Source organism: Dipodomys merriami, unplaced genomic scaffold (assembly GCF_024711535.1).
Source record: "Dipodomys merriami isolate MVZ:Mamm:240054 unplaced genomic scaffold, mDipMer1.0.p SCAF_13, whole genome shotgun sequence".
In the NCBI taxonomy this organism is placed as follows: domain Eukaryota; kingdom Metazoa; phylum Chordata; class Mammalia; order Rodentia; family Heteromyidae; genus Dipodomys; species Dipodomys merriami.
Genome location: NW_027202604.1, coordinates 41120246 through 41137988, shown reverse-complemented (window position 1 = coordinate 41137988; position 17743 = coordinate 41120246). Strand labels below are relative to the sequence as shown.

At 44.2% G+C, this 17743-nt stretch overlaps 1 protein-coding gene and 1 non-coding gene across 4 annotated transcripts in view; both read right to left on the bottom strand.

Annotated features, from left to right (window-relative positions):
• LOC138824864 (MICOS complex subunit Mic25-like) overlaps positions 1-17743 on the bottom strand; it is a 223714-nt gene that overhangs the window by 182519 nt on the left and 23452 nt on the right. For all 3 annotated transcript variants that reach the window (XM_070019264.1, XM_070019265.1, XM_070019266.1), the window contains exons 2-4: positions 17276-17591; positions 11564-11633; positions 8091-8235 (exon numbers count right to left, since the gene is read on the bottom strand). In XM_070019264.1, coding sequence (XP_069875365.1) covers positions 8091-8235; positions 11564-11633; positions 17276-17591 — 531 coding nt within the window. The remainder of the gene's footprint in view (positions 1-8090; positions 8236-11563; positions 11634-17275; positions 17592-17743) is intronic.
• Positions 8701-8776, bottom strand: Trnaa-ugc (transfer RNA alanine (anticodon UGC)). The gene has a single exon. It is a non-coding gene; the product is annotated as a tRNA-Ala (tRNA).

Below are 17743 nucleotides of genomic sequence, written 5' to 3'. Positions count from 1 at the left end.
AGTCTAAAGATGGAGCTATAAACGACATTTACTCAACCCTCCACACTGACAACCCATCAGAAGAAGAAGAGGGGCCACTTCTGAGCATGAACACTGTTTTCCTCAGTCTATACTGTTTTTCTGCATATGATGTCCAGCATTAGCAAAAAAAAAAACAAGTCACTGAAAACTAAAAGAAAATGTGGCCCATTATCAAGAGAGGAAACAGCAATACAACTGTTAAATGGAAAATACAGACCACCATTGTTTTGGACTAAGCTACCACACAGGCCAGGCTAAAAATCAAAGTGGAGTCATTCACACTGAAGTTCCCCATCACCAAGCTGAAACTAAGCTGCTTATCTGACCTCCCAAGGAATCAGGATTAGAGAGATAGCAGCCAAATTTCCAAACAGGCTAGCTTCAACTGGCATGATCATGAAGTTCCTCTGCCTCAGTCCTTAAACCAAACAGCACAGTCAAAAAAAGCACATCAGCTGTCTTCTATTGTGGTCATCCTATGCCTCCTGCACAGGGAAAGTACCTATGAGAATGGCCAATATACTTTTCATCCTTTCATTTCCACTTTCTTCAGTGTTTCTCTATATGTAACCACCGTCTTCTGCTCAGCCCATCAGAACACTATTTTATGGAATGAAGTGCTACCTAATTTTAGAATTGAAAATAAAGACAAAAACTTAAAACTACATTGTTCTACTTCAGTCCACTGGCAGATCAAGATGTGGGAATTACCAGAGGCTTCTGGATAACTATGATAAGTGTGCATAGAGGAGCTATAGGAAGAGGTAGGAAGTATGTGTAATAAGATGGGACGTTCAAGCTGGGCACCGGTGGCTCACGCCTGTCATCCTAGCTACTCAGGAGGCTGAGATCTGAGGATTGCGGTTCAAAGCCAGCCCAGGCAGGAAAGGACATGAAACTCTATCTCCAATAAACCACCAGAAAACCAGAAGTGGTGCTGTAGCTCAGGTGGTAGAGCGCTAGCCTACCACTTGAGTTCAAGCCCCATGACCAACCAAAAAAAAAAGGGAATTTCAGCAGAGAAATCCCTACTATATAAAATGGCAAACAGAAAAGGAACCAGGACTTATAGCAGAAGTTCAAGATTTTTCATACAGCCCACTAGACTGCCTCCAAGAAAAAAAAAAATCCTCCTCTTACAGATCAGAAGATGAAGGCTATCTGATTGTACCAAGATGCAAAACCCAACCACTCAGAAACTGAAACTACCATCAAAGCCCTACCCTATCACTTCCTGAGACACCAGGTACACAGAAGACTTTAAAAAATTTGGCTGGGAAGGTGGCTCAGTGGTAGAGTGCTTGCCTTGCATGCCTGAGGCCCTGGGTTCAAGTCCTCAGCACCACATAAGCAGAAAAAGCTGGAAGTGGCACTTTGAGCTGAAGAGCTGAGGGGTAGCACCCAGGGCCAAAGTTCAGTGCCACAACTGACCAAAAAAAAAACAATTTACATCCCCAGAGAAGTACATTCTATTACATGAAGTTTTCCTGCTCACCAGTCAAACACAGCCCACAGCTTCTTTTGGTAAGGTTTCTGATCTAAGAATAGTCTTTATTATTTATTGTTATTTAAAAAACAAACCACAAGGACTATGTGATCTATATGCCTAAAATAGTTACTTATTTGGCTCTTTACAGAAAAAAAAAGTAATGAACCTCTCTGATCTAAAGATCAGTAGACAGAAAAAAACAAGAAACAAAACAAACAAAAGTACCTTAAAGAAAGAATGTCATGTTTGTTTGTCCTAGTGTATGTCTTCTCCATCCATCTGGGGTACTATTAATATAGATCTCCATAGGAATTCAAGATCCCTTCTTATAGCTAAAATTGGAAGAGACATAGGAAAAGGACACCAGAGTCTTCAAGTCACTGAAGTTCTAAAACACATAGCCATACCAAATAGCTTCTCCAACACATCAGGACTCACTGGGCCTAACTCTTGTTCAATACCTGAAGCCTGACTTGCCAAAGCCCTCTCACTTCTTGAGTCCAAGCAAATTAAACCCAAGTCTGTAGGTCTCTAACTAGAAGTCAAATAAACTTTTTTTTTTGGTCCGGTTGTGGGGCCTGAACTCTGGGCCTGGGCACTGTCCCTCAGCTCTTCAGCTCAAGGCTAGCACTCTACCACTTGAGTCACAGCGCCACTTTTGGGTTTTTTCTTTTTGCTTATGTGGTGCTGAGGAATCAAACCCAGGGCCTCATGCATGCAAGACAAGCGCTCTACCACTGAGCCAACTTCCCAGCCCCTCAAATAAACTTATTTTAGGTGACTCTCAGATATTGTACTGATTTGGTTTTCTTTTTTGTTTTTTTTAAAGAGCCAGACTCTGTACTGGTATCCATTCTAAAGAAGGCACCTCTAGTCACCTGCTTCCAACAGTCAGAAATGGGGCTCCGTTATAAGACCTCAAGGAAAAACAAAGGACTGTTGGTCAGCAGCCTCAAAGTAATTGGCACTGTCCTACTTACTAAAGAATTGCCCCCTAACCATTGTCCTGTGTGTTGAACAGTGCTAAGATGACCCAAGTGACAACACCACAAAGGGTTTAGCCAAAGGTGGTTATCATCTGAGGAAGACTACAACAACACAGGAGGATGACACTACAAAGAAAAGCTGTAGCTGAGGTAAAATCTTCTATCTCATTAATTTTAGAAAATTGCAACTCAAAAGCTTAAAATCCCACATTTTTGTGGCATCATGTTCAAATGGTTAACATGGCTAAGGCAGCAGATTCGGAAAACATCCAATCAGTGAAAGGACTGAACAATGACCAGAAAGCCATCTGCCCTCAGAAAGGGTAGTCAGCTCCTCGTCAGGTGGGAGCCCCAAGCTGAACCAGGCAGACGAGGGGTGGGGTCTCTTGCTTCTTCTGGGCACAAAGATTTGGCCCCAACTTCTTGCTTTTCCAGTAAAGACTTCCTACTACGTCATGTTCAAAGAAGAAAACTCTCTCCTTGGCTCTTTTGAGGAGGAAACCCCTTCCCCAAACTCCCTATAGTGTCATTCTATGCTCATGTTTATACTTACCTCTGCCTTCCTGCCTGCCACACCCATCCCTGCCCTCCATTCCAGCCAAACACCCATCCTCCACAACCTCTGATCTGGGCTCAGGGATCACCTATCTACAACATTTTTCTCCCTCTTCTGCATGCAGCAAACTTTACTCATTCCTCAAGATCCAGAATGTGTGTCCTGTCCTCTCAGATACCTTTCCCACCCCCCAAGAAAATCAAATGGCACCACCTTTACCTCCACTATATCTTCCTATCACTCTGTTGTGGTGCATACAGCACCATCTTGTCACTGCTGAGAAGGTTTAACTCTCCCAATAAACACATCTGCTCAAGAACATCAGCTACATCTTATTTACTTCCATTTACTAGAAAACTAACTTAGTGCCTAACATATAATAGACACACAGAGAATATTATATATGAAGAAATGAAAGTTTTTGCTTTCTATCAGGTACACTGAAATCTCATATACCTAATAATATCTGTCAGTAAAGCAACGGGCAAGGCTGTTACTTACTCTTACTACACTAAAGCTTCCTCCAGGCCTTTACTACTCTTCCAACCATTGGTTGTTATGAGGTAAGGAGGCCAGGTCTGGCCAGCATCATATTGGCCACATGGTAGATGGTAGGGTCTGGCATCATCTTCTTCCTGGGGAAAGAAAACCCCCTGCCCATCACCTGCCTCCCAGGTAATGGGCATGCCAGGATCCTTGGAGGCAGAGGCAGACATTTGGTTGATAGGTTATTGAATCTATCAGTCCAATGCCTAGGACTGGGAATTTCCTGAGGATCTGCCCCCTGCGCCAACCTATTTAGGCCCGGACCAGCCTAGCCACTAGGATATCATGCCACGTGTGTCTCTGTGATTGTGTCCTGTGTCCTGTCTCCTGGCTCATCTCTGGTCATCATGGTGTCCCAATTCAGCTCTCCATTGAAGCTGAATTGGCTTGCTGGTATTGTTTTTGTTCTTTCTTTCCTCTTTAGCATGTTTCCTAGCAGTGTTATGTGTATTTGGGGGCTGCAGGCCTTTGTAACAACGGGCAGCCTGCAGCCTGTTAACTGTATAATAAAGACTCCACTATTATATATTTTAAAATGTGGCTTTTGGAATGATTCACCTTACAACAGTTAAAGCTCTATGCATCAGAAAGGTCGCCAAACCACTGTGTTCTTTCCTATTTCTACTCAGAATGTTTCATCTGAACTCTAACCCTCCTCCATCAATTCAGAGAGCAGAGGTCACCTAGGTCTGAATGACACTCAGCAGAACTGGGGCAGAACCAATCTGTAAGGAACAAGAAACAGGCATAATAAACACACAGACAACAGCTAAGTACTGCTACACTAAATGAGAAATGGTCATACTTTTGTCATCAAAAATAGGTTATAAAAATGATTACCTTTCCTGATCATTAGTTTTATATATTTTCCCCAAAATGAGCTGAATCATTTGCTCATACAGAAGAGGATTAAAAATCAATATTACAAAAGTCAGAGGACAACAGAGAGGGGAGAGGAGGCCATGAAATGTCAAGTGGCATTCAGTAGAATCAGAAGGAAATCTTCCAGATGAGGTCCAAGGATGTGGGGGCTGTGGACACTGCATCAGAGAAGGCACCAAGGAGGAGAGGCAGCCGGCTCATCCCGTTAGCCACTACACTAGGCCCCAGTGCTAAGAGGACATGCTCAGATCCACACACCTTCACACCGCCAACCCTTCAGGGCTCTGCCCAGCAGGCTGCCAATTGCTTGCCCTTGTATTACCACCCTGAATGTGGAAGACTCTAATAGGAAAGGAAAGTCCCTAAGCTTGTTCAGACTTTTCTCTTCATTATACTCCTCTTATTTACATGATCCAAAGTTAGAATTAAAAAGCACTTGTCAAGTCAGGTGCCGGTGGCTCACGCCTGTAATCCTAGCTACTGACGAGGCTGAGATCTGAGGATCGTGGTTCAAAGCCAGCCCAGGCAAGAAAGGCCGTGAGACTCTTATCTCCAATAAACCACCAGAAAACCGGAAGTGGCATTGTAGCTCAAGTAGTAGAGTGCTAGCCTTGAGCTGAAGAGCTGAGGGACAATGCCCAGGCACAGAGTTCAAGCCCCATGACTGACAAAAATAAAAAATTTAAAAAATGGAAGTGGTGCTGTGGCTCAAGCTGTAGAGTGCTTGCCTTGAGCTGAAGAGCGTAGGGACAGCGCCCAAGCCCAGAGTTCAAGCCCCACGACCGACCAAAAATAGTAATAATAATAAAAATAAAATAAAATAATAAAAAAATAAAAGCACTTGTCAGACATACCAATTCAAAGGTAGCCACTTCCTGTAGAAGGGATGGTAACAGCATCCACCCAGATTCTAGACGTCTACCTACGTGTGTTCACATATAAAACTTCACTGGGAAGTGGCCACAGGGCTCCATAGTCACCCATGGCAGCACCTCCCACAGGCAAAGCCTCACACATCAGAGACCCACACCAACCACCTAAAGCAAAAACAGTCATGCTGGCAGTTGTCAGGAGCATCTTGGAGGTATAAGAGACAATAGGAAGGGTCTCTGCTGCCCTCTTAAGCTGCTACGGATAGGCTGCCCTGGCCTCCCACCTGACCTCTGTTCTCACCCACACTGGAGAGCCCCAGGCAAGGGTTTCCCTGCTGAATGTAGGACCTGTGCCCAGATGCAGCTACCATAATGAAGACCAGCAGTGGGACACAATCCTCAGAGACTATATATAATAAGGAAATAGCAAAGCTCCTGAAAAAAAATTGGAATCCCAACTGTTGGGAGAAAAGCACATCAGTCAGAAACGGGAATGCCATAAACGTTGAAACTTGCTTCACTAGTTCTCAGAATTCTAGGCTCAGAGAAGGCATTATTCATAGGAATCTAAGAGGGGAAAATTTAGTAAGGATGCATTTTCTTTATTCTAATGTCATCCTTTGTTTTTTTTTAAACCTACACATCTGCACCAAGGGTCATCTAAGTTCCCTCCTACTTTTCCAGCAAAGTTCTTCCACCAGAGACAGTCTCAAGAAAGAAGACTTAGCCTTCTCCCTTTGCAGGTGCAGGGAAGGGAAGCTGTGATTTCCTTTTCACTGTAATTAACACATTCCAGGTGAGAATGAAAAGACAGAATACCTGTAGGCTGTGATTTTCCATCTCTAGATGACTTTTCCTGCTCATCCAAATTAATTAACCCTTCCTCTCCAGGATGAGAGTCCTTTGGTCATTAGGCTGCCTATGGAGAGGTGGTATCCTACCTGACCTTCAAAAACTAACTACAAGAACACCATGTCCTGAGGGCTCCTTGATTCTCATTACATCAACTGCCTCCTCACCAGGAAGCTGTAAGGTTCTAAAAGCACAAGACAGACCACATACTCACTCCCATCCTTACAAATTTGTAAAAATCCTCTACTGCTTCTGAATCACTATGCCCTACCTTGTGAACTAGCTCTGCAAGGTATTTAAAACCATCTATAACCTGGCCACAAACCTTGTTCTCCTCTCCCTATGTTCCACCACTGCCTCAGTCAACAGCTGTTTCCTTGGTTGGGAGACTACACATCTTTCAGGGCTGAGGGTAAATGCCCTCTCTAGCCCACCAACAGCTTTCTGCATTCCCACAACACCTCATCTTTGCTGTCATTTAATAGTGACTGCAACTAATTTGACCTTGTTCAAAATTCCTGACTTAAAGTTATCTCTTCCATCCTGAGGGCTAGAAGCCTAAGTATTTATACTTGCATGGGACCAATTTAAGCCAGCAGTTTTGTTTTTTGTTTGTTTGTTTGTTTGTTTTTCTGGTCTGATGCTGGGACTCAAATTCGGTACCTGACAATTTCATTTATTGGCTAGTACTCTACCATTTGAGCCACCCCTCCAACCTTAAACCAGCATTTCTTATAAACTCTCTGCGTGCTCCCACAGTCATCAAATTGATACGCCAAGGCCTGTACTCAGAAACCATGTTCCCTTCCCATCCTCACATCATCCTCTCCTCCCTTCCAGGCACACCATGCTGTTTCAGGTCTCAAAGGCCACAGCCTCTGAAGCAGATGTCACTAGATGCTGCTAACAGCCATTCCTTCCTGACTGCCATCAGTCCCGAGTCTGTCTGATGTCCTCTCCCCCTACAATGGATTGCCAGTGGACTGGCTCAGCAATTGCCACTTAACACAATTCAGGCCAATAGTATGAAAGAGGAATTCTGCTGATGAGCTCTGGGAGACTGTCCTTGCTAGCAGAGACACAGGAGCTGCTGGCCTTTCTTTTGTTGCTGAGTGCTGTGATTCTGAGCTTGTGTACAGACTGACACAACAGTGGTTAACAGAGAGGAAGGAAGATGAGGATGCTGGTGAACCACTTAACTGGTTCACCCTTGGGTGCTCCTAGACTTTTCATGTTAGGAAATAAACTCTGCACTTAAGCAGAAAGAATTGTGACTAATAGCTCCAATCAATTAGATGTATTAATAACAGTAACAGCAGTAATAGCATACTTCCATGATTTGTCAAACACGTGCTAAGCTCTGGATAGGTATTATCTCTGATCCCCAGGGCAAATCTACATGAAAGCACAGATAAGGTGCTAAAACTGGTAAGGAGGGAGCTAGAATTTGCACCTGGGCTGCCTACCTCTGAAAATAATGCTCTCTGTGCTGTGTATTTCATGGTCTTGAATCTCAATCCTCTCTCCTCACACTGTCCTGGCACAAACAACACTCTAGCCCTTATAACTGTGAAGTTTCAGAGAAGAATGAGGCTGTCAAATGATCTGATACCCTTACTGTAGAAACTCAAGAATCAAAGGAAGGAAAACAGATGCAAAGGTAGTAAAGTCATCAGGGACAAAGTCAGGACTGGAAGAATCCAAGCTCCTGATTCCTAGGAAGACATCTTTTCCACCAACATGAAGCTGAGTACATCCAGTGGCAACTGGGTACATCCAGTGGCAACTGGAACCACCAAAGACTTCTGGCAAGTCAAGTTCCAGGGCCTGACCTCTACCTCCAATAGTTCTACACAAACTGTCAGACCAGCTTGGGCTGTACTCACCAGGCGCACAGAATGCCTCTTGTCACGATTAGTGTCACTTGCCCCCGGAGACAGTGGGGCCTTCAAGAGCTTCGAGGCTGCCTCTCTTTCCCTCTTCACCACCTGGAACAGCTCATCCTGGACTGCAGCCTGCTCCTCTTTGAACCTAGGCCAGAGGAGAGAGAAAAGTAAATGCAGACAGCATGGCTGGAAGCACACTGGCAGTAAAAAGTCTGTATGTTCACTTCAGTTAGCCAAGTGAAATTGGGACTGTGGAACAATTGAACTCTGAGGCTGGCCTCTGGCTGGCCAGGAAAGGAAAATGGCACCCAACGTGGGGCATGAGCCTCTGACTAAGGAAGGAACGCCATCCTCCAGGAAAACTTGGCCAAGTACAGTCCGAGATCGCGAGATCGCCTCGACAGACCACTATGGGACAAGCATGTCTCTTGTCCCTTCATTCCTTCTTGCTTAGGTTCATTGCCCTCATTGAAGTCCTGTGGGTCAGGACAACTGGCACCCAACGTGGGGCTTGAACTCTGGGCTTGAGCGCTGTACCTTCACTCTCCAGCTCAAGGCCAGTGCTCTATCACTTGAGCCACAGCGCCACTTCCGGCTTTTTTTTTCTTTTTGCTTATGTGGTGCTGGGGAATCGAACCCAGGGCCTCATGCATGCAAGGCAAGCGCTCTACCACTGAGCCACCTGCTCCTCTTGTATGTGAGTTGTCTGTTTGCCATCTCCCCACCTATTCCAGTTCCTCCACTAGGTGTCCTCCGTCGTCCCGACAGAGCCGGTCCGCGGCAGGAAAAAGGCTAAGGAACTGCTTGTCCATCATCTAACCACTAAGATCAGCCTCCTGACAGCAGCAAAGGCCAGGGAATAGTGGCACTTTCTCAGCTAAGAAACACAGATCAGGCACAGAAGTAGAGTTGGCCACCAGTCAAGGATGCTAGCACCATATGTCCTGTGAGAGTCTCAGAGCAGGGACTGATTCTCATGGGAGCCACTCCCTCAGGAGGATGACAGAGCGGAAGCTTCACTTTCCTTTGCCTCCATTTGAAAACCTACAGGTAGCAGTCCTGTGTTTTAAACATTTAGCTCTTCATTCTAAATATGCTCCTATCTTGGACCTATTTCTGATTATTCTGCCTCATAAAAGCTATGTAGAGAAAAAAATACTAGTAATAAGATATTCTTAGCAGTATTACCTGTTATACTAAAGAAAATGAAAGCAACCTAAATATTCAACAATCAAAGTCAAGTTATCAAAAATAAAGCATAACCAATAACAATGATGTATTATAGCACCAATGATAAATACATTTAAGCCAGGCTCATGTCTGTAATTCTAGCTACTCAGGAGGCTGAGATCTGAGGATTGTGGCTCAACACCAGCCCAGGCAGAAAAGTCCATGAGATTGTTATCTCCAATTAACCACTAAACAGCTGGAAGTGGAGGTGTGGTTCAGTGGTACAAAAAAACTCAGGGAGGGGCTGGGAAGGTGGCTCAGTGGTAGGGCGCTTGTCTTGCATGCCTGAGGCCCTGGGTTCAATTCCTCAGCACCACATAAGCAAAAAGAAAAAAAGCTGGAAGTGGCGCTGTGGCTCAAGTGGTAGAGCGCTAGCCTTGAGCTGAAGAGCTGAGGGACAGAGCCCAGGCCCAGAGTTCAGACCCCACAACCGGACCCAAAAAAAAAAAAAAAGCTCAGGGATAGCCCCAGGACCAGCACCAAAAAGAAAGAAAGAAAGAAAGAAAGAAAGAAGGAGGAAAAAAAGAAAAGAAAAAGAATCTTAAAAAATACATTCAATGACTTATCTAAAGGTTGAATCTAAAAAATAAGAGTCAACAATATGTTTAGCCACAGAAATATTTATAAATCAGATGTAACTAATGTAATAGAATTATAATAGTAAGAGAAAATAGCAAGCCACAAAATCACAAGGGAGAGAAGGTATGTGAAAGAGACGTTTCAAATTATCAACATTGGCTGAACTGAGATAATGAGTCTATGGGGGATTTTCTATCCATTTTACGTATTTTCAAAATTTTTCATTAACTCATGTTACTTTAACATTTTTTAAATGTTTAGAAGATAATCGGAAGGGGGAATAATTATTCCTAGAGAGAGCTTTAAGGATTATGGAAGATAAACTCTGAGAATGTCAGCTAACCTTCCAGAGGAGCAAACCCTCAACTGTGGCTGCCACTGAGCCTTGTAGGCTTCATCTGTGGCCCTCTGACCACACAAGAGAACTCCATCAAGAATGCTGATAAAGGGGCTGGGAAGGTGGCTCAGTGGTAGAGCGCTTGCCTTGCATGCATGAGGCCCTGGGTTCAATTCCTCAGCACCACATAAGCAAAAAGAAAAAAGCCGGAAGTGGCGCTGTGGCTCAAGTGGTAGAGTGCTAGCCTTGAGCTGAAGAGCTGAGGGGCAGTGCCCAGGCCCAGAGTTCAGGCCCCATGACCGGACCCAAAAAATAAATAAATAAATAAATAAATAAAAAAGAATGCTGATAAAGTCAACAGTCACTGAGAACTCAGTATGTAGATACTACACTTACACTCTTTATGTGCATCAGGTGATCTATTCATGACAAGATTCTAACTGAAGTAGTTTTCTTCTTAGCCCTTCTTAAGTTCAGATGATAACCGGTGAGTTACAGAATCAAGAAGGCACCTCTCTGCACTAACCATTCTTCTACATGTTTTCAGGAGACAGAAAAAAGGTCCCACTTCAGAACTGTGGCTAACTCTCAGGATCATCGCCTAATGGGAAGTCACCATCAGTTAGAACTGAAAGGGTTCTACTTTCTTATCCCTCTAAAACACACACCTACTGGTCTATCACTGCACAGACTGGCTAGCCAGTTGATTATTCTGTTCTAACTTCTAAAAGAGGTTCTTAAGAACCCATTTTTAAAACCAACCATAGTGAAATAATCCCAGTGCTTGAACGTTTAAAGATCACAAGTTGGGGATTATCCTGAACTATATATCAAGATCTGGTCTTAAAAACAAACAAAAATAACTCATTTTTAGAAATCAACTCCTCTGCTGAGCACCAGTGGCTCACACCTATAATCCTAGCTACTCAGAAGGCTGAGATCTAAGGATCATAGTTTGAAGACAGGCCAGGCAAGAAAGTCCATGAGACTCTTATCTCCAATAACTACTCAAAAAAGCCGGAAGTGGCACTGTGGTTCAAGTGGTAGAGCGCTATCCTTGAGCAAAAGCAGCTCAGGGACAGCACCCAGGCCCAGAGTTCAAGCCCCAGGACCAACAAAAAGAAAAAAAGAAAGAAATCAACTCCCCATACCCTTTTGGGTGTTTCTTCACCTTTAAACTAAAAATGGTGCTACTGGTACCATAGAACTGTCCTTCAACACAGACAAGATAAACCAGTGAGACAGGTCCCCCAGGGTTTCGGACAAGTGGAAGGGACCCAGGGAGGAATGAGGCTTTCAATGGAACAGAGTAGGCACTGAGGCTCACCTCTTGAACTCCTCGGTCACCTCTGAAGGATGCCGGAAACCACCAGGCTCTGACCTGGGCAGTTTGAATTCTGTAAAAGAAAGAGAAACAGGGCCTGTCAGGAGCCCCAGGGCCAATCAAGGAACAGAACTCACCCAAATAGCAGCTCAGGATCATGCTCCCTCTGAAGACCACATCCTGCACAAAAATAGATAAATCTTCACAGGAGAGCAAGCTCCAAGGACAGGCCAATGAGACCCCATGGTAGATAAGGAACAGATCTTTACTAAACTAATATGGAAGCCCAGTGGACCCTAAGGCTCCTCTTGCCTGGAAGGAATCTATTTTGGACCATGATGCTTATGACACGGACTGGCAGCAGGCAAAACCACTTAAGTATAGTGTCACTCACTGGACAGTTACTTGGAATCTAGGTCACCTCCTAAACACAGACGGATATGCCTAAGGGAAACCACTGCTCTGCTTGGTGAGGAAGCCTTAGAGGTCTCGGTCTGGGCAGGAAGCAGCACTATGCAGATGCAGGTGGCTCCTTATACTGTTTCCTTTAGTTCCCACTACAGTTTGAATGTTCTCCCTCTCCAAAACTTGTGATGAGACATAATTGCTATCTTCATAGTATTAACAGTTGGGGCATTTGGGGAGTAATTAAGTTTAGATGAGACCATGTGACTTTATAAGAACAAGATAGATCTGAACTACTATGCTATGCCAACTCCATGTAATGCCCTCTGCTACCAGGACTCTACCATACCCCAACAAAGCTCTCACCAAACGCAGCCCTTGATCTTGGGACTTCCTAGCATCCAAACTGTAAGAAAAAAAATTTTTAATAAATTCCCCAGTCTGGAAGTGATGCTGTAGCTCAAGTGGTAGAGCGCTCGCCTTGAGCTGAAGAGCGCAGGGACAGCGCCCAAGCTCAGAGTTCAAGCCACAAAGTAAATAAATAAATATAGATAGATAAACAAATAAATAAATAAATCCCCCAGTCTGTAGTTGTCCATTATAGCAACAGAAAAGAGACTCAAACAGTATCCTATTCTTAGCTTTCTAATCCTGGGTGTAGCAAACATATGCTCCTTACACTTTGTTTCCTTTAGTTCTTACTATAGTTTGAATATTTTCACACATTCACATATCCATCCAACCTGATTAAACTTCAACCTGTATTTTTTCTAGTATTACTGGGTTGTTTAAGTTTATCAATATTTTCATAATCACTAATCTGGGAACTTTTGAGCAAATTCAATGGGCTATCACTTGGTGACAACGAAGGTTTTTTTTTTTTTTATTGTCTGTTTGTATGTTTGTTTACTATTGCCATCCCCTAGCTTCCTCCTCCCAAAACTTTGTTGGCCAAAGCTCAACACCTTTCTGTGGTCTTCTCTGATGCTGTATGCCTCCTGTGGTTCCCAACACAGCAGTAGTTGTAAGTGTACACAGTATTACAAAAGAACCCAATTCAACTCCCAGACCTGTCTAGAGTCCTGCCAGGGACATACATCCAAAAGTGGGCAGGCCACTCTCACTTTCTCATGTTTGGGTGGCTCTCAACTGAAACTGAGACTAGGACTAAAACAATAGCAACAGTATCAACAACAAAAACAAAAAGGAGAAAATCACTGCCAGAATTTTGTTCAGATATTAACATTTCTCTTTCTCCTTGTGCCTTCCCTCTTTTCATGTCTCTCTCCCTCTCCCACTCTCCTCTTTAAGGCAGGGTCTCACTATATACCAGAGTATCACATCAAACTATGTTCATCCTACCTTAGCTTCTCTAATGTACCACCATGCCCAGCTAATGTGCTTTTATTTATTCATTTTTAAATTTATAATAGTTCATTGAGGTATAAATTACGGAATTTACTTTTGCCTTTGATGTAACTGTCCTTTGTCGTAACAAAAATAACACAGTTACCCACAGTAGGGAAAGCGGCAGTAGTCCACACTATGTCCTTGCCTGTGGCACCTGCCGGCTTCCCTGTTTCCTTGGTAATGTACATTTCTTAGTCTATGTTTCTTAATTATTAGTGACTCTGAGATCTTGTCATAAAAATCTAACCAGGCCAGGCGCTGGTGGCTCACATCTGTCATCCTAGCTACCCAGGAGGCTGAGATCTGAGGAGCAGGGTTCAAAGCTAGCCTGGGCAGGAAAGTCCGTGAGACTCATCTCCAATAAACAAGCAGTAAAAGCCCGAAGTGGCGCTGTGGCTCAAGTGGTAGAGCACTACCCTTGAGCTGAAGAGCTGAGAGACAGCGCCCAGGCCTAGAGTTCAAGCCCCACAACGGAAGGAAAAAAATTAATAAATAAATAAATAAATATAACCAGATCTTATTAATCTTGCTTTCTTAAAGGTCTTTAGAACACATTATAGACTGAGATTATAGAAAATGTAATGTTTTTCCTAGCTCACTATCCTTTCTTTATTTTTCCCATATTGTCTCTATTTTCTTATTGTCAAATTCCCACATTTCTTAGTTTAGTTTCTTGGCATAGTGCTTAGAAAATCTTCCATATTGTATTTTAATGGCTTCAATTCTTATATCTGGGATTTGGTATGAGATAAGATTTTAATTTTAACTTCTTTTCCTAACCCATTTCATCATTAAAATATTGCAAAAACAGGTTTTAAAATTTAAAGATATCTTAAAATTAATCCATTTCAAGACAGCTCGTTTATATTGAATCTTCTTCCACATTCAGAAACTCAAACTCACTCTGCTGGTCATTGTGCTATAAATAAAGCCAAATAACAAACGGCCATTATCCCTTTTAAACTGCTGCAACTTACCAAATTAAAGCAAACACTTCTTTTATCTCCCAAAGCTGAAACTAATGTAATATAGCTTGGCAGTTCTCATTTCCTATCACTTCTCCTCACCCCTCACCAGTTAATCTACAGTTTATTTAAGCACATTGGATCAAGTTACATCCCTCTTGGTTTCACCTATCCATGGCTAGAAAGACCATAGATAGTAAGCCTTCTTGGTTAAGACAGAAATATTTTCAAGAATCTCACTCAGGGCCAGAGTATAGCCAACTGCAAATCAGAGAAAGCGAGCTAGAATGCCCTGGACAGTAGGTCTATCCCTACCACAGCACAAAGATTTAAAAAAAAAATTTTTTTTTCATTTAGCCCATTTGAAGAGTGGGTCGGAATCCAGATACTGACTGGACGAAAGCCAAGGCCTGTGGGAAGCCCTGAGGCAGACATCACAGGACAGAGGCAGAGGTTTCATGCATGGCCAGAGCCTCCTGTCCTTCAGGACACAGCCAGGGTTCTCTGGCCACTGAGTGGATGCATCTATGTGTTGCTCCCTGCACATCACACCAAGGTCTCTCCATAAGCTGGACATTGTATTCCAAAGATAACTGCTTCTAGGTCTGCAAAGAAGCCAGGCTGCACCATTCCTCTGGGTCTCTGCTGCTACATTCACCTGTAAAATCCCATCTTCCATCATCCTTTTTTGAAATCCAGGCAGTTCCTGTGCTACCCCTAACCCCAAGTTTCTAGAATTGCATCACTACACAAAATCATAACCACCATAACCTACTTCGGTTTGCATCTGGTCCCTTAACCAGAGTTGTGCACTCTTGCATTCATAAATTAATCATTCCTTCCTTTGTACCACTGTGTCATACAGAAAAATATTTGTGTTTAGCTAGTGAAGATGCACCTCCAGGGATGGACTTGTGAGTGCTCTAAGACAGAGGTCCTATCCATCTGCCCTGTGTCCTGGCATGAAACCTAAGACAAGATTCACAGATTGCATTCTGGAAGTGCTACTGGACAGAAAACAGCTCTTACTTTGTAAACTCTTACCACCTAGCAGAGAACACTGGATGAAAAAAAACACCATTGGGCTGGATGGGGTAGTGTGCACCTATACTCTCAGCTACTCAGGAGGCATAGCTAGGAGGATTGTGGTTAAGGCCAGGCCTGGCAAAATGTCCATGAGACCCTACCTAAACCAATAAAAAGCTGATGTGGTGGTGTCTATTATCCTAGTTACGCAAAATGTATAAATAGAAAGTTCACCATACAAGGCTAACCTTGGGCAAAACCATGAGAACGTAATACAAATAAGGACTAGGAATGTGGCCAAAGTAGCAGAGCACCTGCCTAGCAAGCACCCTGAGATTAAACCGTATTACCACCAAGATAAGAAGAAAAAGACAGCACTCTGTTAGGCCACATGCATAACAAACACTACATACATGTTACTCCTGCTGTAGTTTATCTGAGGCGGTGACATAGCTCTCCCAGCCAGGAGATTCTTATGAGTAAGTATTTATTAAGTAGAACAGTAATTACTCCATGGACTTTTTGTAATACCTTAATATTTCCATCCTTAAGAGCCCCCTTTAGTAATTTCTTTGCTTGTTTTTTGTGGTTGCTATAGATAATTAGTTGGGGAAGAGCACAAGCTTCTGTATTTGTAACAGGTACAACAAAATAGGAAACAGCACAGGTGCTGGCTGCTGAGGGTGGGGGAGGAAGAGCCCCTAGAACCCCTATTGGAAGCCAAGTCAAGAGCAGGACCCCCTGATGAGGTTACGTCTACTAAAGATGGCATCAAGGTCATTCAGTTCTCATAGACCTCTCTTCCTTTTCCCTCACTCATGCTAGGCAAGTGCTGTACCATTTGAGCTATGCTGTCAGCACTTTTGCTTTTATTTTTTTATTTTTTATTTATTTATTTTTTTTTTTGGTCCGGTCATGGGGCCTGAACTCTGGGCCTGGGCGCTGTCCCTCAGCTCTTCAGCTCAAGGCTAGTGCTCTACCACTTAAGCCACAGCGCCACTTCCGGATTTTTTTCTTTTTGCTTACGTGGTGCTGAGGAATCGAACCCAGGGCCTCGAGCATGCAAGGCAAGCGCTCTACCACTGAGCCACCTTCCCAGCCCCTTTTGCTTTTATTTTGAGATAGAGTCTCAGTATCTTTGCCTAGGCTGGCTTTGAACTCACCATCTTCCCTCTCTGTCTCCCCAGTAGCTTGGATTATAGGCATGCCTCATTACATCTGGGTGCCTCACATTATAAAGCGTACAGAGAACCTGAATCACAGTGAAAGGAAGCAACCTGCCCCCAAAGCCACACAAACACTGGCAGTACTGAGCCTCAAATGTACCAGACAGTATCTGTCACAGATGGAAAGCCCCTCCTTCCTGGAAAGTGATTGCTTACGTTAGATCTTTAAAAAGAGATAGCCGAGTAAGAACAGCACCACGCATGTGGTATTCAGGTAAGGGGTAGGTTTATTCAGTAGACCTGCTGAGACCAGGACAGGTTTGCACTCCATGTGGCTGGGAAAGGCCTGGAAAAGACCTGAGAAAGAGAGAGAGCTGGGAAAAGAGGTGGGAAAGAGCTGGAAAAGAAGTGGGAAAGAGAAGAGAGCTGGGAAAGAGCTGAAAAGGAAAAGAGCTAAGAAAGAGCGTCTGGGCCTGGGCTAGGCCTTATCTAGGGTATGGGCGGAGAAAGGTGCGGCCACATCAAATTCAGATGTGACCTCAGCGGATGCAGATGTGACCTCTTCCAGGTGTGCCAGTTGCCTAGGTAACGCAGGTACTGGGTGGAAACTTTGCTGCGAGGAGGGTGGAGTCTTCTCGCCATCCAGGAGCCGACCTTACAGCTTCCACCACCCAGAAGCAAACAGGTGTACATGCTTTATCCCTCTGCTCCCATTCTGCCCAGCACAGCTGCACCCACTGTACCTTTCTGAGGGATTGTAAAGCTGCCTTCTGAGGGGCCACGTGTGGCAGGTAGACAAGTAGCAGGTGGATGAGTAGAGAGTGGAGGTGTAGGGGGCGAAGTCGCCGCAGGTGGAAGCCTAGTGGGTGGAGGCGGCATGGGTGGAGGAGCCATGGGTGGAAGTTCGGTGGGTGGAGGCTCGGTGGCTGGAGGCTCCGCGGGTGGAGGCGCCATGGGTGGGGGCGCGGTGGGTGGAGGCGCCGTGGGTGGAGCAACTGGCTGCTGCCCTTCTGAAGGCTCCCCAGAATCCTTCATGCGGTTGACCACACTTTCAGACAGCTAAGGGAAGAGATATTGGAACCAGAAGACAGGAAAAAGTTACGTCACAGAAACCTCTGGAAATTAAGACCCCCCCCCGCCCCTGTAAAATTCACACCCCAGATTCACTCAACGTTTCCTAAGACCAATAATATACTCAAAACTTTTCATGC